We start from the raw sequence: 22,896 nt of genomic DNA on the forward strand, positions 1-22,896 counted from the left end.
ATGAGTCTTAAAGTTTTTAATAGTTTCTTCATTGAATTAGTTGCTTGATTTCTTCCCCAGTCGCAATGTATGATCTCAGACGTGGTGAAAACATTTCTGCCATACTGTCGGACTTCTACAGTGGTCATAGAGTCAATGCCGAAGAAGACATTTATGGTGACCTTTTAGAGCCACAGGGAGGTGGAAACCGGCAGACCGTCAGCTTAAGAATTCACACCTTGGAGTCCGCAGAGGCTGGTCTCAAGTTGTTCTATGTGTTCCGTATCCAAGGCATCGACAAGATGGAACAAAAAGGAGACCCATCCAACATCGCGACTATCATGATCGACTACGGAGCTAGTGTTACTACGCCCTCTATCGACAAAACGACACCGCCTTCATCCAAAACGATGCCATCCACTAAGATGGTATCTCCAGTTACCAAAGCGCCAGCTGATTCGTCAAATACGAATAAGTTTTTTGAGACCCTTGGTAGGAACATGTTGATCGTGATCTGTGTGTGTGTGTCGTGCATGATATTTTCCCTCGTGGTGTTGATGTTTGTGTGCACAACGAGGATAAGATCAAGGAAAAAGGACGAGAATTGCCTCAGTGTGTCTTACTCGAAAGCCCGCTCAGCACGAAGGGTTAGCTCTGCATGGGTTCTGGAAGAAATATGAGCTGATAAACCTTTCGGTTTAAAGCCCTGCAAGAAGAGACACTGTCAGCAAACGCTATGATGTTTTAATAACTCCTTTGTCTTAACCAAATCATACACACTGGTCAGCTCGTCATTATCTGCGCACACGTCAATAATCAGTGTTAATAATTAACAAGTGTCAATGACTTGGCTAAAGGAACACGTTGCCTTGGATCGGTCGAGTTGGTCTTTGAAAAGCGTTTGTAATAAAATGCATATAGGTAGAAAGATGTTGTAAAAGTAGAATACAATGATCCACACAAACATGCCTCGAAATTGCAAGGTTTTCCTTTTACCTCGTCAACTAACACGGTCGGCCATTTATGGGAGTCAGACTTTTGACTGTAGCAGACAAACAGGGTCCAATTTCATAGGGCTGCTTAAGCAGAAATATTTGCTCAACAATTTGTTGTGCCAAGCAAAACAAAAGCAGTGTACCAGTCATGTTAATTTAGTTTAACTAATACACGTGGAAAAGCACCGTGTTGCAACTTGAAAATGTTGTACGTTTTTTGAATGACTGAAAATACTATAAATACGACTAGAAGTAAAATGGAAACTTTTTTTATACTAGTTGAAGAAATATTTGTTGGTATAAGCTTCCATTCTTCAGGTTTTTCTGGATGCAGTCGGTTCTCTTACTTTTTAATGTTGGAATGAGAACTAGATAAAACTGTATCGGTAGTTAAAGAACATAGTTTCTCCTAAATCTTAAAGTTACGGTATAAATCTTCGTTTTATAGTTCTATAAGATACTACTTTTGCTGAAGTAAGGACAAAGGCTGAACACGAAAGCATTTGTTTGTTCCTTTCTTCACCAAAACAAAACATTACATCAAAGCAAACTCACCAAAATGTAAACAATTTGTATTGTATTGCCAACCGTGTGAGCTGTATAACTTCTAGTTAAGGTATAGGTTTAATTTGAGTTTTCAAATTATTGTTTTTCCACATTTTATAAATATTGTAAACTATACTTCAGAAGTAATTTCATTATTCAGATTTTTTAACAACACTTAGGTGCCTTGTAATAATGTTAATGTTAAGATGCCAAACAAATCTTGTTGTGTACGAGTTTCGTGTCTTTGCATAATTTGATGGAAGAACTCTTCCTAGACATATATTTTGTATAAAAGAAAGAAAAACAAATATATAAATAAATTTGTCAGCTATGATAATACTGTCTTCTAAAAAAACATTGTGTGGTAGACTTTCAGTCGCGATAATAATCTGCAAAGTACATGGAAGTTAATACTATAATTGTTCATTGATGTGAGTAAGTTTAGTTTGATATTTGACATTGGCCAATCACATGAGTTTGCACAGTGAATGTCCTTCGCTAATTCGTTACTGGACTTTGGACACGTAGTTTTGACATGGACATTTACATTCGCTTTACAAATCTCTTTGCCTAATAAAGAAATAGCAAAGTAGATAACTGTCAAAGCACTATAATGTCAAGGTCCAACGTAAACAAAAGTACATTCGCAGTATATTCATTGTGAACGTTCAATGTCCAATTTCAAACTAAGTTATACTGTAATTGTATATTGTTGTAAAATTCCGGAATGATTACAGTACTCAGTAACTCCTCAGCTGTTACCCAGAAATTACTCAGTTTTACTAAGTAATAACTACCACTTGTTACTTACTTTACTCAGTTGTTACTAAGTAAACCACTCAGTAACTATACACAGTTAAATCTCTGTTAAGAGTTATAATCACCCGTGTTTAAAGGTAACAAGCAAAGCTTTACCAGAGTTATTGTGAATAAAATATAAGTGTATAATTATTTCTATATCAAAATGCTTTAGTCTTTCAAGATTGTAGTAGCTTATAAGATTATGTCACTGTAAAATGTCATTCGTGTTATTAAAGATAACTAAACAAAACAGGCCTACACTTTTTTGATTAATGATTACTGACCGGACAGAAATGTTAATTAGATTTGATCAAGTCTCCTAAGAGCGCTTTGACGGATAAACTTGAAAGCAGATGTCTGCAGTTACTCGAAAACAAACACTACTGTATGTTGGTCTATCTACTTGCAGTCAAGTGTTATACGTGTTCCAGCTGATGTATTTAAAGGCAGTGGACACTATTGGTAATTACTCAAAATAATTATTGGCATAAAACCTTACTTGGAAACGAGTAATGGGGAGAGGTTGATGGTATAAAAAATTGTGAGAAACAGCTCCCTCTGAAGTGACCTAGTTTTGGAGAAAGAAGTAATTTTCCACGAACTTGATTTCGAGACCTCAAGTGTAGAACTTAAGGTCTCGAAATCAAGCATCTGAAAGCACACAACTTCGTGTGACAGGGGTGTTTTTTTCTTTCATAGTTATCTCGCAACTCCGACGACCGATCGAGCTAAAATTTTCACAGGTTTGTTATTTTATGCAGAAAACTGCTCTTTGACAATTACACTGTCTTTAAACCAGTAGTTTGATAATGAACAAGGCCACTGGTTAACGACGCTTTTTTTATCAGCTGAACATGTTATCTTGCATTTTTGACCAAAGTTCACTCGCGTTAACTCTCGACACCAAAGTAATCTTCCAACCGTAATTTATTTTTTTTATATAATACCGAGTAATCCCTGACCCTTATGCATGGATACAACAAGTATACCGCGTGGCTAGACGCTTGCACCAAAAATACATATCTCATGTATGGAATTCAGCAACATTTCCTTGGAAATCCACTTCATATGAAGCTCAAAATCAACTGTCTCAATATTGCTTTAGGAAGAGTCTCGGATACATTTTGATGTCCTTATTTTAGAATGGAGTATTCAGTGTGGATTTAGGTTAATGCGTGGTCGGGTGAAGCTATACAGTGGGTGAGAATGGGGAACTTTACCTCAGCGAACCCGCAGTATTCAGTGCTTCCAGTGGATCAGGTATGAACTATTTAATATCATAATGTTTTAAATAACCATGACGTCTTCATGACGTATTGCCGTCTGCTCTTATGAGTGTTAAGATAAAAGTGACTCAGGCTTAAAACCACGTGTATTGTGTTGTCTAGTCTTCGAGAAGAACTATGCTGATCGAGTTAGTACAAGCCCTAACTAGGACTATTCCTAACTTAGGACTGGTCCTAACTTAGGACTGGTCCTATAGGAGATTTTAAAAACTTAGGCTAGTCCTAAGTTAGGAAAAGTAAGTCGTCCTTTCTCGAGATCGGACCAGTCTTCACTCGCTGTGAAATCAAACCCTGGTGTCCGAGCGTCAGACCATGAGTATGATTCAAGTATGACTTCATTTCAGAGGAAAATATTTTACCGGAAAAAAAAGTTTCTCGCATATGAAATTCATAATCAGTAATGACATGACCAACTAATGACCAACTTGGGCTTTGAACTTCCAAAGGACGAATAAATCTAACTTTTTGTGGGTGTGCATTTACACATAGATGATTAAACAACTGATGGTAACCTGGTTATATACAACACATTTTATGATTTAGAATATAGTTTACAGACAGTTATATAATAGTTTGTCAACACTGTTCAAACCTAATAATCAGTAAACTGTCAATAAAACGTTAAAGGGATTATCATATTCAGGGTCGATATAACCAGATTGCTGTATAACTTTCAAAGTTCTGGATAAAATGGCATAGCAATTTATATCTTGACAAGACAAGTAGACATCAGCCATCAACTAGGCAAACTATTTGGTTTCAAGTACTCAAGAAAGTACTGAGTCTACAGTGCTTCATACCCATATCGGTGTATGTGTGAAGCTAATTTAACATCTCGAAGTACAATATATTTTGGGTGGTAATTCTATTCCATTCCTGGTTAGCTAAATTGTTTTGTTCTTAGCTTCTTTGAGCAGAAAAGCAGAAAACGGGATTGCAGACAGCTCCCTCTTGAGATGACATAGTAATACATGTGGGCAGGCACTGAATGCAGGTTAAAGGAACCAAAACAAAACTCAACTGGGTTGACGTATTGACGGTTTTTTTTTTTTTTTACATTTACAGCAAGAACACATTCGCATCGCTGAACTAACAGCGTCAAGCCTCAGGTAAGAACGGGAGCATTTCTACGAACACAGCTCGAACAAAACAATCGAGGAGTAATTTTGTTCTGTTTTCTTGCGTGTTTACTGATGATGTACTTTTTCTTTTATATGTTTAATGATGGGTAGACCATATAAGTGACCTTAGTTTACAATCTATACACCCGACTCCCATTCCGATTCGCCCTGTGAGTCAAAATTACCAAGAAATCGGCAGTGCTGACACGGATTCCGTGCTAAAATCCCATGCCACTGACCTTCTGGGTCATTCTGACCCCAAAATGGGTCTGGGGTGGATTTCACCTCAATGATTTCACAAAAATAGTATTTGACTAAAGAACTTGGGACTATGAGATTTTAAAAGTGAAGTCTAGTCTTAAGTTAGCATAGGTAACTCGCCCTAATTCGAGTCGAGATGAGAGTCTTTTCTTTGTGAATCCCACCCCAGGTCCCTTGTGACGCAGGATCTGGGTCAACTCTTACCCGGGAGTCAAGAACACATAATCAGAAAAATGAGACCTACTTAACCTTTGCTATCCAAACCTTGGTTCCTTAAAGGCAGTGGACACTATTGGTAATTGTCAAAGACTAGCCTTCACAGTTGGTGTATCTCAACATATGCATAAAATAACTAACCTGTGGAAATTTTAGCTCAATCGGTCATCGAAGTTGCGAGATAATAATAAAAAAAAAAAAACCTTGTCACACGAAGTTGTGTGCGTTAAGATGGTTGATTTCGAGACCCCAAGTTCTAAATCTGAGGTCTCGAAATCAAATTCGTGGAAAATTACTTCTTTCTCGAAAACTATGGCACATCAGAGGGAGCCGTTTCTCACAATGTTTTATACCATCAACCTCTCCCCATTACTCGTCACCAAGAAAGGTTTTATGCTAATAATTGTTTTGAGTAATTACCAATAGTGTCCACTGACTTTAATATATCACTAACGTTATTATGAGCACAGTATTTGTAACTTGACCATTAATAGTTAACATTAAGATCCCACATTGTACCTATACAGTGTTGTTGGCTCTGGGTCTATAATTGCTGCTGTCATATTTAAAAGGAAAATTCTAAACCCCGAGGTAAGTCAAATGTGATTGTTCGTGCTGTACAATTTTAAGATATAATTCTTCACTAAAAAAAAGGCACTGCGTGAACGTGTGTAAGTCAGATAGTGTTTCAAGTCCCTACACATTATGTGGACTTCTTTTGTCTACACTTCGTACGTAGGCCTATAGGGTTAAAACATTCACCAATAATGGCCAACAAAATTAGACTTTCTTATTCACTATCCAAATAAAAACCAGATCAAACTGTTGGCTTACATCAAGCCTTTAAGTGTTATTGATAAATCTGAATGAAAAAAAGGACAGCCGTTCTACACCTAACGAGGTTTCTCCTCCTGTTTATTGTCTCTTTAAGTACAAGTGTCTCTCTTCCAAACTATTTCCATAGGTGTACCCGTTGTTTCATCTCTCCTTGGCCGACCTCCTTGCCTCTATATCTGTCATCTTAAGTCTCATCTTCTTTGGAAAGGATCCAGACTCAGACCGGACGGACCAATCCCCGGCTTGCGCATGGACCGCAAGTCTGGCATGGGTAAGACCGTCATAGACCGTCATAGACCGTCATAAACCGCATCATCCAGTATAAAGAGCTCAACAGTACAGCCATATGTTTGCTTAAAAACAAACCAATGCCATGAAAAACGAGTCTAGAAACACAAATAACCCGACACCTATACGCTCGTACGAAAATAGTGTATACACACAAAAATTCAGACGGTACGATACAAATGAGCTATGTGAAGTACATGATCCCCTTTCCAAGCTACACACAACAAACAGTCCATTTAATCTCCATCTCCTGAAGACTATCCATGTAATCTAATCGAAACGTCAAGTTTTTCCCCACCACTTTTCCCCAGAACCACCACAAAGAGAGGGTCATGTGTTCCTTACCAGGTTTCATCTCCACCATGCAAAATTTCAAATCTTAATCATGTTCAGTGTTACTGGTAATCTTCATGCACAGTTTTCAAATCCTTATCATGTCTAGGGGTTGGGTGGGAGTCCAGACAAAATTATCAATTAGTGTTCAAATAGATGAGATTTACATGCACAGTTACAAGTTGTTTTTGCTTGTTTATTGTCTATGTGTCTCTGATGAATTCCAGGGTCAAACTGTGGTCAACAAAACGCATAGTTTGTTTCACTGGCATTCATCGTAAAGTGCTCTTATATTTTCTTTCTGCAGGGGTTTTACCTGAGTACTTTCCTGCTAACGTTAATTTACTCCTTTGAGGCATACAGAAGAACAAAAGAACAGCTGGCGCAGCTGGTGTCACCACACTACAGCAAAGAGGTATTAAGTATGATTGTGAAGATTTGGAAACCGTTCCAGGAGTTTGATGACAAAGTTATATTTTCGTTGTTGGTAATTTACATACACGTCAGCCCAAGCCGTGAACAGGGGTTTGGGGGGGGGGGGGTGGTTGAGAGTGCGTGTGATGGGTTGAGAAACGGTGATTTGCTTCTTTTCTTATACAATTTCGTAAAGGAAGAAGACCCACAAATAAAAGGTCTGAAGCATTAAAGAAAACGACCATTGTCTAAAAGAAAAGCACACGAACAAGAGCCCAATGTTGCAACTTGTTCCATTTGTACAAAAATGAACTGTCATCTAATGATAAGACTTTAAGACTTTGTCAAATGTTATTTAGGACTTGTTCTATAAAAAGTCTAGCCATAGTCTGACTTACTGTCCATCTGTGGCTGTTGACAGCGCCTTTAAGCCATAGACAAATCGAGCCGAAACCGTAAGTAAAAGCCACTTCTAAACACACCCTTATAATGATTTTTGCTATTGTTTTACCTAGCCTACATACAGCTGTACGCCTTGGTACCTACCCGTAGCGTATACAATAGCCTGGACAATGCCTATGTTATCAGTCGGCATATACCATGCTACACAGCAGATGCCAGTCCAGGTTTTAAAACCCTTATGTACGAGATATAACTATGAGTAAGTTATGTTGATTAGAACTTTATATGTACCAGGGAAGGTTATGTTTACAGAAGCGTATAACACTCGGGTTGAGGCTCCGGAACTTTTGATTTTTTTTCTGGAACGAAAACGGATTCGAAATGGCTGGGTGATTTAAGCGCAAACCGTGCAAATCAAGGTTTCGAAAATGCCACAAGACAATGGTTATCTTGCAGTGAACGTTTATTAGCCATTTTAGTCAGATCCCGTGCCGTTTTGTGAACGTAGGGCCGTAGAATGAAAAAGGCAGCCAGATTGCCCCTGCTTGAATTATAATGACATTCCTAACTCAACATCCAAATTGTTTTGTGTGTCAGTGTTTATGTGAATGAATGCATGAACGCAATTTGTCCTTCTCGTTGGAGTTTTGCTCTACACTCCTTCCGGGTCAAAATTGACCCATATCTGGGTTCCATTGTGTCTGACCTTTACCGGGTCAGTATGTCAACATTGACGCTGAATCCGAATAAAAACCTCGATACAGGTCCACTGGGGCTTTGAATCCGGGTCAATTCTGACTCTGGAATGAGTTAACACTTCTTGGTTTCGATAATTTGTTCTCCTTTTATTTTATTTGCAGATGTCTTGTGATTTTCCATCGTAAAAATGACCCCTGTCTAGTAAGTGTTAATTTTAACGACAAGTTAAATTCAAGAGAAGAATACATGGATCAAAATCTCGCTTCTACGATGGCCGTTGTATATAACTTTAAAATGTATACTTCCTACATGTTAAAGGCACTGGGCACTATTGATTGCTCAAAATAATTGGTACTATAAAAACTTTCTTGGTAACGAGCTATGGAGAGCTTTTGATGGTATAAAACATTGTAAGGGACGGCTCCCTCTGAAGTAACGTAGTTTTTTGGGGAAAGAAGTAATTGTTAACTAAAATATTTGAATTGAATTCGAGACCTCAGCTGAGGTCTCCAATTCAAGCATCTGAAGGCACACAACTTGTGCAACAAGGGTGTTTTTTCTCTCGCAACTTCGACAACCAGATGAGTTCCAAACAGGGTTGTTAGTTTATGCATATGCTAAGATACACCTTCTTCCTCCATGGATACACCAAGTCTTGTCTTTGACAATTATTACCAAATTTGTCCAGTGGCTTTAGATTGCAGACAACATACAGCCGTTTGAAAAATTCTATATAAACTGTGGTGGATGACGTATTTCTTAACGTCTTGAATTAAAGGTTTGATTTGAAAACAAAGGCAAATAGCATTCCATCACTAACATCAATGATGTCATCCTAACTGTAACAGTACACAGACAAACGAAAAATGTTTATTTTTCAAAATTGATGTTGAACAGTGGGTTTGTATAAGGGTTAGGACGTGTTTATCAGCAAATAGAGTAGTTGATTGATGTTAGCTCTATACGTTACCAAAGTAAATTTGCTATTTATTTGCGAGTCAAACTTACTGCAGTCTCAACGCTAAGTTGACAACCTGCAGCTCTATCTCTACCTCCATGTTTTCTTATGAACATTTTTCAATACTGTTTCCGTATGGATTCTCAAACTGAAACCCTTAAAGACACTGGACACCTTTGATTAATGACAAAGACAAGTATTCTCACTTGGTGTATCTCAATATATTCACAAAATAACAAACCTGTGAAAATTTGAACTCAATTGGTCATCGAAGTTGCAAGAGAAAAATGGGAAGACAAAAAACACTTGTTGCACAAAATATGTTGTGCTTCCAGATGCTTGAATTCGAGTCCTCAGTTGAGGTCTCAAATTCAGGTATCGATTACAATTCAAATAATATTTCAGTGATCAATTACTTCTTTCTCAAGAACTACATTATTTCAGAGGGAGCCGTTTCTCACAATGTTTTATATAATCTATCCACAGCGCTATCTTTGCTTGTTACCAAGTTACTTTATATGCTAACAATTATTTGGAGTAATTACCAAGTGTCCAGTGCCTTTAATGAGATTTACAAATTAATACATTTGATGACCTTGTTCAGGACAGGAGTGATGTAGGTGTAGGAGGCCGACTGGCAATGAAGTCGTTTTTCATTACGACGTTCTTCCTCTGCAGCATCGGTATAGTAGTAAGTCAAAAATACAAATCCTTCATTCTGTTTAAAACTTCCTTATTTTTTATCAAAACAATTTTCTACATGTATATTTATGAGGGCCATCCAATGGTTACAAAAAAATCATTTGAATAAGGACGTGCATCTCGGCCCTCAGTGTTCTTGAATTAATGTATACAAAAACAGCTGAGGTCCCGACATCAAGGTACCTGGAAGCACGAAACTTGTGCGACAAGGGTGTATTTTCTTCCATGTACCAAGTGAGTTCAAATTGTCAAAGGTTTGTTATTTTAGGCATATGTTGGAATACACCAAGTGAGCAGACTGGTCTTTAACAATTACCATTGTTTCCAGTGCCTTGTTAAGACACTGGACACATTTGGTAATTGTCAAAGACCAGTCTTCTCACTTGGTGTATTCCAACATTATGCCTAAAATAACAAACCTTTGTGAAAATTTGAACTCAATTGGTCGCCGAGGTTGCGACATGATAATGGAAGAAAAAACACCCTTGTCACACAAAGTTGTGTGCTTCCAGATGCTTGACTGATTTCGGGACCTCAAAATAAAAAACTCAGGTCTCGAAATCAAAATCAAATATTTGAGTTAAAAATTACTTCTTTCTCAAACACTACGTTACTTCAGAGGAATCCGTTTTCTCACAATGTTTTATACTATATCAACAGCTCTCCGTTGCTTGTTACCAAGTATTAGTTAAGTTTTCATGCTAACAATTATTTGAAGTAATTACCAATGTGTCCAGTGCCTTTAAGTTAAAGAGATATTTGAAAGAGCCAGATTGAATACTACTTCAATGAGCCGCATCAATTATGACCCATTTCTGGGTTATTTTGACACAGATTCCAGGCTAATCTGTCCTGAAATTGGGCCAATGTGACCGGCGGATTTCAAACGAGTTAGTTAAAAACCATTCTTACTCAAGTTAAGGAATACAATAGAGTCATAGGGCTAGTCCTGAGTTAAGTTAAAGACTGTCTTTGTGAAATCGACCCCGTAATCCGGATCAATTCAGACTATACGGTTGTGTGTCTATTCTTTCAATTCATTCCTTTCATTGTGTAGGTGTTTTATTTCCTGACGCACAAGGCAGTTACAAAGAGCCAACAATCCTTTGGTGTTGTCAGCCACAAGCAGTATGAAGCAGCCAAAAGAATTCGCAACCGTGGAATCCTATACTGTGTGGTCTTCGTTATATGCTGGTTACCAGGTTAGATCAAAACATTGAATTTATGGCGGTTTAGTTAACCAGTAGTGCCTGGTCTTCGTTATATGATTAAATCAAAACACAGACTGATCTGGTCAAGTTTAATTTAAGTAGTTATAGTCTCACTAACAAACACGGCCTGGTATTCGTTATCTACTGGGTACCTGCAGGTTAAATCAAAACATTGACATATAGACCAAGCCTATGTAGTTTTCATGTTTAGTTTACCAATATCAATACAACCATGTTTCGATGAGCACTTTACAAATTGTCTGTTATTATCCTATATGCAATTTTCATGTTGGTTTGATCATTGAGAGTTACTCTGTCTCTACAACCGAACCAAATCCTTATGGTGTTAACCATATCTCATAAAGGCTAATGGTTTTACCGTCAACATTACGCAATTCTATCTCTGTAATTTCAGCCTCAATTGTCGGCATCATCACCTACACAGAAGTCGCCAAGACAGAGAACCTGATCGTTCTCTTCATGTTGCAAGGCTGCATAGCCAACCTCCAGGGGTTCCTCAACTGCCTCATCTACGGCTGGATACGAGGTGGATTCAAGAGCGCCCTCAACATGTACAACGTGAGAGGCAGCCGACAGTCGTTCAGTTACAGGAAGAAGAAGACGCACAGACCGTCTTTCATGGGCTACCAGACCTTCGGCGTGTTCTCGTCAGAGGAATATGACACTCTGAGTGATCCGGAAATAAATAAGTCACGGAGGCCGTCGACCCCTGGAGTGGCTATTGATGTTATGTAGAGATCGAGGTTACAACAGTGACCCGGTAGTAGTTAACTTCATGATGCCAACAGTGTTTCATTTGTACATGTGCAGATAGATAGCGTTAGTGAATACACCAGTAGCCTACGACATTATCAGACAATATTCTACCTTCTTTCATTCTTAGTCTTCAAATTGAAGGCTCATTTTACTTTTGTGCAGTTGTCTAGTTAGAGTAGCCTTTATATATCAGTTTTATTTCCAACAAATTCGAGTATTTTTTGTAAACTATTTTAACGGGCTAATTTCCGTTGATATGGTATTGCAGTTTTACAGTCCAGCCCTCAAACCACTCCCCCCATCTGCCAGGCCACGTGGTCATAACGGAGGGGATGTGAATGTTTTAAAGCCATAATACATTTTCGGAACAGAAAAAAAAGTTCACTGATTTACAAATAAAAAAACAGGGTTTACAGAAGATAATGGTAAAAACTTCTCTTAAAATATTATTCCATGGAATGCTTTACTTTTTGAGAATACATTAAACCAATTATCAATTCTCGACAACGAGAATTACGGATTTATAGTAAACACATGTCATGACACGTGGAACATGCGGAAACAAGGGTGGGTTTTCCCGTTATTTTCTCCCGACTCTGACGACTGTGCGGCACCTAAATGTAGCCCGAGCCCTAAATGTAGTTTGCCGCACAGACGACCGATTGAGCCTAAATTTTCACAAGTTTCTTATTTTATATATAAGTTGTGATACACGAAGAGTGGGCCTTTGGACAACACTGTTTACCGAAAGTGTCCAATGGCTTTAAAGGTAGCGCTGCGTTTTGTTTGTGTTTTTTTTCTCTCAATATAATATTGATCTATAGGCACAATTATAACTAAAGATGAAAGTCCCATGTGTGAGTTCCAGCTGAGTACAATGTCTACTACAGCATTAAACTGTCATGGTATTTTTCACCAATATTGATAAGGCATACATCCGCGCTTAATAATGAGGTAACAGCGGGTACCAACTATAAATCTCTGGTCATACTTATTGTGAACGGACACCAACCCTCAGAAACCTGAGATACGATCACGCATGAATAATTTTTCGTATTCAACGTTTTGGGGTGAACCAAAACATACTACTTCGAATGGAATCCTTTCTCAATTTTTTTAAAATATTTTTTAGGAATGATGTATTTAATGAGAATGTGTCAATATTTGTTTATAACGCCCAAAATTAATAACTGTGAAGCTTGTCATTTTGTTCAGATTTTAATTTTCTGAGAAAAAGTAAAAGTGTCCTTAAATTTAAAAGAGTACGTGCATTTGCTTGTGTCTGTTTCTAATTCACTGTAATAAAAAAAAGGAAAATAAAAAAACTGTGTCAACAAGAGTTCCTTATTGAAAAAAAGGTAATTCTCCTTCTCAGCCACAGCCCATAAACTAGTTGAGCAGATACATTTAAGAAACATTAACTTTGTATTACTATTTTCTTTTCTTGCCCATGCCCTGTACAGCTGTAGGCGGGGCGTGACTGACCGTTGTTGCGTGAATGCGCGTATTGTGACGCGCGCAATGAACACGCGTTGTTCGCAAGAAGGCTACCAATGTTTAACATCACAGAGTACTTTGTACGTGTGTAAATAAAGTGTGAGCGCGTTGCTAGCGCGCTCTCACACAACAAACACGACATGATCGACTAGACTACTAGACTAGAACTACACAAGAGCAATGATGCACAGCAGGCAAAGTTACTAAAAACTTCCTCAGTGTAGAGTGTTTCACCACTGCAATTTGCGGCTACTTCCATTTCGAAGTCTCTAAAATAAGCTTTCTATGACAAAATGATTCAATGTGTTTGAACTGCAACTGACTGGAAGCTATGGATGGGGCAGAAAGTGACTGTAGTGAGAGCTACTTCTCGGCATATGAGCAAGATGAGAGCTTCAAGCCGCCGAAGCTGGAATGCGTCACAGTCGTCTCTGCTGAGGAATTAGAGAAACCATTAACAGAGCAACAAAGCGATGAACAGGGAACTAGGGGCGGGGAAACGACCACACTCGAGGAGGAGGAGGGAATCAGAGCTGGATGCACGTCACTCATCTCAAAAGGTTCGTTTTACCGTAGGCCTATTTGTATTTTTATCTGGTTATCTTTTGTACCGTTTAAAAAGGCACAACATAAATAAACAGGCTTTCGACGAGATACCAAAAACATAGCGATGACATAGTTTTGGCAACTGACTTGGTCGTGTATTTACAAATTAAATACCGGACTTATCACATCCCCTAGGCCAGGTTGGGTTCCTTCGTTGCAGTGCAGTCCAAGTCCGAGGGCTAACAAACCGACCACACAAGATACAAGTCTTTAACCATTGATACACTCTACGCGTAGGACGTGAAACATAAATTCGAAATTCGCGCTGTGCAAACATGTTTGCATAGTGATGATTACCCACACGTGAGGTTGGTGGAGTGCGCGAGTATCTGAAATATATGACAGTTCAGACTCTAGCACGATAGAAACATCCTAGCTAATGTAACCGACAAATCACCACACTGTAAATAACTTCTACAATACTTTGTCTAGTTTCTCTTTTCTTGAAATTTCAGATAATGGAAACAAAACTTCTGACGCTAGACGACGCCGGGTGAGGCACAATTCCGAAACAACTAAAGTTAGAGATTCGTCCGTAATAAATCACGCCCTCAACGGCATGAACACATTGTACGTCATGTGGGCCAATGATAAACTTTGCGACACCATCGTCACAGTAGATGGCAAAGAGTTTCCCGCCCATAGTGTTGTCCTGGCAACTCACAGTGACTACTTCCTGGGTTTGCTACTTAAACAAAAGACTAGGGTGAGTCTACCACGTAGAATTTCCATTGACGGTCTGGTTTCGGCCCCTGGGTTTGGGAGACTACTAAGTTACATGTACACATCAGAGATCGACCTGAGGTGGGGTAACGTGTGCTCTACAATGCAGACTGCTAACTCCCTCAGTATGGCCCGAGTGGTGCAACTGGGAAGGGAATTCCTCCAAAGTTACAACATTGAGAGTTGTCTGAACGCCCTTCTTGTCTCCAAACAAGCCAATCTAGGTTCTCTCCACGCCAACATTCGTAACTTTGTCCTGGATAATTTCATGGCCGTCAGTCGAACCAAAGGATTCCTAATATGTCCGGCTGAGATGCTAGCGAGTCTCATGGCAGACGACAATGTGAACGTCGACAGCGAGTTGGACATTCTTCTTGCCGCCAAAACCTGGATCCTCCATAATGGGAAGGATGGTCTTAAAGGCGTACCGATACTCATAAAGCAGGTCCGATTCCACTACATTCCACCAAACGATCTCGAAAAATACGTCAAGGACGATGAGCAGTTGATGCAAATACCGGAAGTGAGGTCAAAGGTCATGGCGGTTTACTGGCACAGAACTGCATTGGCAACAACAAGTGACACAATTAAAAGGTCATCACAGACAGGGTCAAACGAGAAACCGACAGATGATGACTTCAGCAAACTACTCGTGACGTCTGATCAGGACAGTTGCGACAGTTTGTACATGGTGAGGAAAGAGATACTTAATGATGTACATGTTATCAGAGGAAATTGTTATTATCAAGAAAAAACAGTAGAATAGAAATAGGATGAAAATACTTTCTAAAACACACAATGTTGGGTTAAGAGAAAACAACATTATGAAATTCTACATTCTACAACAAAAACAATGCATATACAACGAAGTACTTTTCACACGTCATCCCATAGTCGCCTTGCAGCAATGACAAAATATCCTCTCTATTTCTAAGGGTTTGCAAACTTAATAAAGACTGTTTAACGAAAGAATTATTTGAGACAACCCGTGCTGCTCTTTTCTATAGTCTAAGAAAAGACTCGTTTCACAACTATCACAGAACATGAATCGAAGCAGAACATTGAAACATTGGGCCATCTGGATACAGCACGCAATTCACTATTTGAGACATGCCCTCCAAGTTTCCCGATTGGAATGCAAGGCAGTGTTTTTGTTGAAACTTTGATTTTAGATTACCAGTGAAGAAGAAAGTTCATATTCACTATCGGATCAATCTACAGTGAAGAAGATTCCAAACCAACCTCAGTCCAAAGGAACTCAATCTTACAGGAAGACAAAGACCTTGGCTGAAGATAAGAAAGGTCGATCAGAGGTTATTTCAAAAAACAAGGTGAACATACTTGACTCTCTCTAATGTTCTTTAAAGTATTGCTTCTGAAACAGTTGTGAGAAAAACAAGTCGTTTTCTCAACCAACATATATTTCATTTCTTTGTTTGATTTCAGATGACCCGTGAAGAAGAATGTTCAGCTTCACTATCGGATCAATCTACAGTAAATAAGATTGCAAATCAGTCTCAATCCACAGGAACTCAATCTAACAGGAAGACAAAGACCTTGGCTGTAGATAAGAAAGGTCGATCAGAGGTAATTTCAAACAACAAAGTGAACATACTTGACTCTCTCTTATGTTCTTTAAAGTGTTGCTTCTGAAACAGTTGTGAGAAAAACAAGTCGATTTCCCAAACAACCTATATTTCATTTCTATATTTGATTTTAGATGACCCGTGAAGAAGAATGTTCAGCTTCACTATCGGATCAATCTACAGTAAATAAGATTGCAAATCAGTCTCAATCCACAGGAACTCAATCTTACAGGAAGACAAAGACCTTGGCTGTAGATAAGAAAGTTCGATCAGAGGTAATTTCAAACAACAAAGTGAACATACTTGACTCTCTCTAATGTTGCTTCTGAAACAGTTGTGAGAAAAAAAAGTCGTCTTCTCAAACAACTTATATTTCATTTCTATATTTGATTTCAGATGACCAGTGAAGAAGAATGTTCAGCTTCACTATCGGATCAATCTACAGTGAATAAGATTGCAAATCAGTCTCAATCCAAAGAAACTCAATCTTACAGGAAGACAAAGACCTTGGCTGTAGATAAGAAAGGTCGATCAGAGGTAATTTCAAACAACAAAGTGAACATACTTGACTCTCTCTTATGTTCTTTAAAGTGTTGCTTCTGAAACAGTTGTGAGAAAAACAAGTCGTTTTCTCAACCAACATACATTTCATTTCTATATTTGATTTTAGATGACCCGTGAAGAAGAATGTTCAGCTTCACTATCGGATCAATCTACAGTAAATAAGATTGCAAATCAGTCTCAATCCACAGGAACTCAATCTAACAGGAAGACAAAGACCTTGGCTGTAGATAAGAAAGGTCGATCAGAGGTAATTTCAAACAACAAAGTGAACATACTTGACTCTCTCTTATGTTCTTTAAAGTGTTGCTTCTGAAACAGTTGTGAGAAAAACAAGTCGATTTCCCAAACAACCTATATTTCATTTCTATATTTGATTTTAGATGACCAGTGAAGAAGAATGTTCAGCTTCACTATCGGATCAATCTACAGTGAATAAGATTGCAAATCAGTCTCAATCCAAAGAAACTCAATCTTACAGGAAGACAAAGACCTTGGCTGTAGATAAGAAAGGTCGATCAGAGGTAATTTCAAACAACAAAGTGAACATACTTGACTCTCTCTTATGTTCTTTAAAGTGTTGCTTCTGAAACAGTTGTGAGAAAAACAAGTCGTTTTCTCAACCAACATACATTTCATTTCTATATTTGATTTTAGATGACCCGTGAAGAAGAATGTTCAGCTTCACTATCGGATCAATCTACAGTAAAGAAAATTGCAAATCAGTCTCAATCCAAAGGAACTCAATCTTACAGGGGGACAAAGACTTTGGCTGTAGATAAGAAAGTGCGATCAGAGGTAATTTCAAACAACAAGGTGAACATACTTGATATGTTCTTGCTCTTAAAACAGCTGTGAGAGAATATTGTTCCCTGTTTTCAAACAACCTATATTTTTCCCCGCAGTATATGTGCAAGATTAGAGGTGACCATTGTTAAAATTCTAATTCATGGGAAAAACTACGAAAAAAGATACGGTGAAAGTCCCCTGTGAAAATTTCAGTTGGATACAGTGCCTCATTACGAAAACAGCAAACAACTGTCGCTGTGTTTTCATAAGAACGTCAATGTATTCATCAGTGTTACAGAAGTGAACAAGTCACTAATTCTTGTAATAGTAAGCATCGCTCTAGAATTGTAAGGTCGTGGGTTCGAATCCCAGCGAGTAATATGCCTATTCTGTGTTAACACAGAGCTCGGGAAAGTAATGCGTATACAGTGCTGACAAGGTTGTAGCTTGGGAAAATTGGATGCCGGCTAATATTGTCGAGGGTGGGGTGTATCGGGGGGCAGCGTAGCACCCCACAACCCGGGTCCGCTTAAGGGCCCCTGGTGGGGTTTAGGGCAGCGTCCTTGGATTGGAATGTGAAGAGTTTCAGTAGATTTTTATGGCCGACCGGTTCCAACCGTGGTAGCTACAACCTTGAGTGCTGACACACATCGGTGTAGATAGGTAAAACCAAAATAGTCTTTATACCCGATGCAAATGTCCATTTATCACCCATTCTAACTTCATATTACTGTGTTTTGAGGGTAACTTTTGTGCCTCTTACTTTCTATCTAGAGCAAGCCACCTCCGCCATATAAGGCCGCTACATTACATGAGGAAAACCTCGTTTCTCAGGCACTGTCTTCCAGTGACACTCTTTCGAGTACCTCATTTGTATCATCCTCACCGTTGCCTCAATCGCAACCAGAACATCAAGTCAAATCAGCTCCGCCACTCGCCAAAACATCTCAGACTCCGTCTGCTTCAACAAACATGTCAGACGTAAGACGCCGTTTAAATACAGTTATAACATAATAATACATACAAATTGGTACCTTATTGCTTGTAAATTTATTTGGCTATCATATTCCCTTTTTTATGTCTTCCAATAATTCGTTGCCCCTCTTTTTGCTAGAACTGTTTTAAAGTAGTTTCCAATGAACTGGGCAGTGGGCACCTTTAGAAATTGTCAAAGACCTGCCAGTATTCTCACCTGGTGTATCCCAACATAATTATGCATAAAATAACAACCTCTGACATTTTTGATCAACTTGTCATCGAAGTTGCATAAGAATAATTAAAGAAAAGGCACACTTGTTGCATAAATTTAAACGCTTTCAGATGCCTATATAAAAAGCTTTAGGACCGGAGTATTTTTTGAGTGAGAAAATTATCACAAAATATTGTTTCTCCCGTGTAGTCCGTTCACAGCGAGAAACACATATCAAAGGAGGTGAACAACAGCACTCAAACCACGGGAGCACCCCTCCTCCGCGAGGTTGCCTCACCGAGCAAATCCTCGTCATTCAAGCAGAAAGACATTATCAAATCCAGTCAAAAATCTTCACTGAAAACCCCGCAAAGTCCCACACCCTGGCCAATGGTAAGATATGGTGAAAAAAACTCCATTGTCATTTGGGATTTATGTTATCGAGCCGACATACTAGATATCAATTTCATTAACAAAATTGCGATTGAAATATATTCAGATAGGAAAAAAAACCATACCAAAGACGAGGAACAATCGATAATATGTTTAGTGCGGTTAACGATGACGAAGGTGCTCTATGTTTTACCATTTGTAGCGTTTGTGATTGATTAAATTTTAAGTATATTTTCTTCACGTTCTGTGATGATTTCATTACAGCCTAAAACTGTACTCGGGATGGACATGGATTTAAAACCAGCAATAACACCTGTAAAAAAACTCAGGAACTACTTTGCACCCCGCCTCACGAGCGACTACCGACTCACAGCATCCAATCCAAAAGCTCTGGCGAGTGGACCAATAGCGTGGCCCGTTACTCAGCACGCGGAGAAGAAACGCAGACCTGACGTCATTGTCACGGTCGGCGGTGTTGCGAAGAGCGGAGAGTCTGAAGTGATGGGCCGTTTGGTAGAAGCGTTTCTATTGGATGATAACGAGTGGCGGGAAATGACGCGATTACCAGTGGCAAGGAATCATCACGTGGCACACTTCCTCAATGGCTATGTGTATGTTGTTGGTGAGTTGAAAACAATACGATCGACTGCCTCATTAATTTACACCTGGATGTCTTGCACTACAGTAAGGAGGAAAGGACTCCACAATACAAGGAGGTTGCTTTTATTTGGCGTCTCGACTGATGATTTTTCTATCTACCACTTAAAGATTCAGGTTAATTCAAATGTAAACTTCCAATTAGAACACACGAGGACAGTATTAAGCTCCTTCAAACTATGTATCCCCAACGTTGCTTTTTTACACTTGTTGCCCTCATCAACTAGAAATGTCAAAGGCTTAACCAAGAAACAGAAATATAAATTCTACCAGCAAAAAAAAAAGCCACACGGCCCAAAATGTCCTGGACAACACAACCTTTCCAAACAGTACTCAGTAATAACTTTGTTCAATGAACCTTGGTATGTAATGACGTCATCACGCTGCCGTGTTGAAGGTAAAACGATGATGCACTAAAACGCATCTACGCCACACGGCGGCACGCAGGATGGGCCAATAAACGACCCGCTTTAACCAAGAGCGCCCTTTACCAAAATGACGGCATGTACTAAGATCCAAAATCGAACTTGTATCTTTAGGTGGTTCAGATCCACATGCTGATGGGGATGACTTTCTCAAACCAGTGAGATCCGTACTGAAATACGACGTACGGAGCGGTGAGTGGAGCGAGGCACAGCCGATGGATACCGCCCGGGTATTTCACGAGGTAACGGCGCTGTTTGGCCAGCTCTACGTGGTCGGAGGTCAAGATCACGCCGGACGGTAACACATTTATTTTGTAGCCATGATTTGATGGTTAATGAATTTGAAAACAAGAAACGTTAAGGGCTCAAATTATAGCCGTGTTTAATTGACTTCTACACTGTCTTCACACATGCACAAGGCCACAATTAAGACAATGATGTTGAAGATGTTACCGTGTATGCCAGAAAGGGGATTCAAAGCAATGGAAGTAGACATTTCAACACTATCATAACCAACGTTTAAATACATAAAACGAATGTCAAGTTTGGCGTGTTCCGACTATTTTAAAATGGCCGGTATTTTGGGAAAAGTTCAACGTGAGATCAGGCTTGTTTGTTTATCCACATGCCACCAAAATCCATTGAAAGGCAACACATCTCAGGCAACAAGTAGACAAACAATATCACAACGTAGAGCTTGGTTCCCGACAAACAAATATATTATGTATTTATTTTAGGACACTTGCTACAGTGGAGTGTTATTCCCCATCGACAGACAGCTGGCGATACGCAGCTTCCCTACCATCGCCTCGGTACGGCATGGCTGTAACTGTCTACCGCGGTCAACTATGGGTAGCTGGTGGCTTCCCTGAAGATCGCTTGGCCGAAACGTCGACAGTGCCTACAGATGTTGTCTGCTACAATGCATTTCGGGACGAGTACGTATACATGTGTTCATTTTGAGGCCTTGCCTGCCTGCATTTAAATTGTCACCCGCATTTAAAGTAAAAGTAATTACCTTTGGTTTTTGAAACTGCTCGTGTTTTTTTAAGCCTATTTGTTTTATGCCCTACAAATGTAGACAAATGTAAACAATGAAGCTACCATTTGGAAAACTCATTTCAAAAGGTCGCGTTTTTGAGATATCGCAAAAGGTCCGGAGCGAATGAAGTTCAAGCAGGAAGAATAATTCGTAATTGGAATACACGGTAACGAGAAGCCTTATTGTCAGTAACGTGTCTCATATTCAAATTTGAGACATAAAACTGATATCTTTTTGCATATTCACATCACTTCGAAGTGGAATGTTTCTCACAATACTGGGGTGGATTTAACAAAGAGTTAGGACTAGTCTTATCTCGAGTTAGGACCAGTTACTCGTCCTAACTTAGGACTATCCATGCAATTTGTATATCTCCTAGGAAGGACTAGTCCTAACTCTTTGTGAAATCGACCCCTGGTATACTATCGAAAGCTGATCTAACCAAAGGTTTTATTGCCAGTTATTTGAAGAGTGTCCCGAAACGTGTACTTCCCTTTAAAACCCAGTTACTTTAATACACACACAGACTCACACATGGTTTTCCCCGCAAGTTTACTAGCTACTTTCAATTCAATCCATGCAAAGCATCAAACAATACATCCGTACGGTTTACGTAGAATTTATCGGATTTATTATGACATAATTATTTTGGCTGTGTATGATATGACTGTGTCGTGAATCGTGGGTGACAGCTCATTTGATAAATGCATTTGTTGGGAATATTAATTAATGTTGTTCTTGGACTTGGTCACGATCAAAGAAATCCATGGTAAATACAATTATCTGTTGCTGTGTGTGTGAAGAATAAAAAATACGATAAAAAGTAACTCAAGCTTTAAGAAATAATATCATCAGATTTACGTTAAAACAGATAACTGAAAAACAATTGTGCAATTAATTCCCTAAGAAATAAGAAGTTCCCAAACAAATTATTCTGTTACCTCTGTTATACGTCGAATGCATAAGCAAATCGAGTAAAACCATATTCTGTTCTTAACGTCAACATTATTTACTGAAATAAAAGGTGGACCCTTGTAACTCCTCTACGCGTCCCACGTTGTCACACAAGTCTCCTCGAGATGGCAGAGAGACTCTACATGATTGGTGGATTTGTTGGTGATCCAGGTCCTTCAGAGGAAAAGAACCAATCACTGTCGACGATAGAGATGTTCGATGAGCGTAAGGACGAGTGGGTGTTTGTGGCCGACCTTTGGCAGGGTCGCCATGATGCGAATACAGTAACAGTGGGTACGTTAGTATATTTGCCTATATGAACTCAAACCACCTTTCCCCATATATTCATGGTCAAAGAGCCCTCCACTTCATTGAACTTTCGTTCGATTAACCTATTCATATTCGCCAGGCTGACTCACTTCAGATTTTCAAGGGACTTTTCAAGACTGAATTATTTGAAACTTCCTTATGTAACAGTCGATCTAAGTCTTATTTATATTTTGTGACTTTGTATCGTAATCTTATTGTATTCTTCAGGTGATAAAGCCTACATTATCGGCGGCATGGATGATGAACACGAAGACCCTCTGCCGAACATCGAGTGTTTCGATCCGGTAGCGATGTCGTGGACCGATGGACTAGCGCCAC

The 22,896-nt window shown here is 39.1% G+C and overlaps 2 protein-coding genes across 3 annotated transcripts in view; both read left to right on the plus strand.

The window, feature by feature from the left end:
- Positions 1-901, plus strand: part of LOC117306309 (calcium-activated chloride channel regulator 3A-1-like) — a 41,749-nt gene extending 40,848 nt beyond the window's left edge. For both annotated transcript variants that reach the window (XM_033790903.1, XM_033790904.1), the window contains exon 14: positions 61-901. In XM_033790903.1, the coding sequence (XP_033646794.1) occupies positions 61-659 (599 nt within the window). In that variant the 3' untranslated portion in view covers positions 660-901. The remainder of the gene's footprint in view (positions 1-60) is intronic.
- Positions 902-3,527: 2,626 nt separating this feature from the next.
- Positions 3,528-11,805, plus strand: LOC117306315 (transmembrane protein 116-like). The gene is made up of 10 exons (XM_033790917.1): positions 3,528-3,581; positions 4,673-4,716; positions 5,733-5,796; positions 6,170-6,313; positions 6,971-7,078; positions 7,593-7,738; positions 8,340-8,379; positions 9,741-9,827; positions 10,896-11,040; positions 11,465-11,805. Exons 1-10 carry the CDS (start codon positions 3,528-3,530, stop codon positions 11,803-11,805), a joined length of 1,173 nt encoding a protein of 390 aa, XP_033646808.1.
- The last annotated feature ends 11,091 nt before the right edge of the window (positions 11,806-22,896 follow it).

This window comes from Asterias rubens, unplaced genomic scaffold (assembly GCF_902459465.1).
Source record: "Asterias rubens unplaced genomic scaffold, eAstRub1.3, whole genome shotgun sequence".
NCBI lineage: Eukaryota > Metazoa > Echinodermata > Asteroidea > Forcipulatida > Asteriidae > Asterias > Asterias rubens.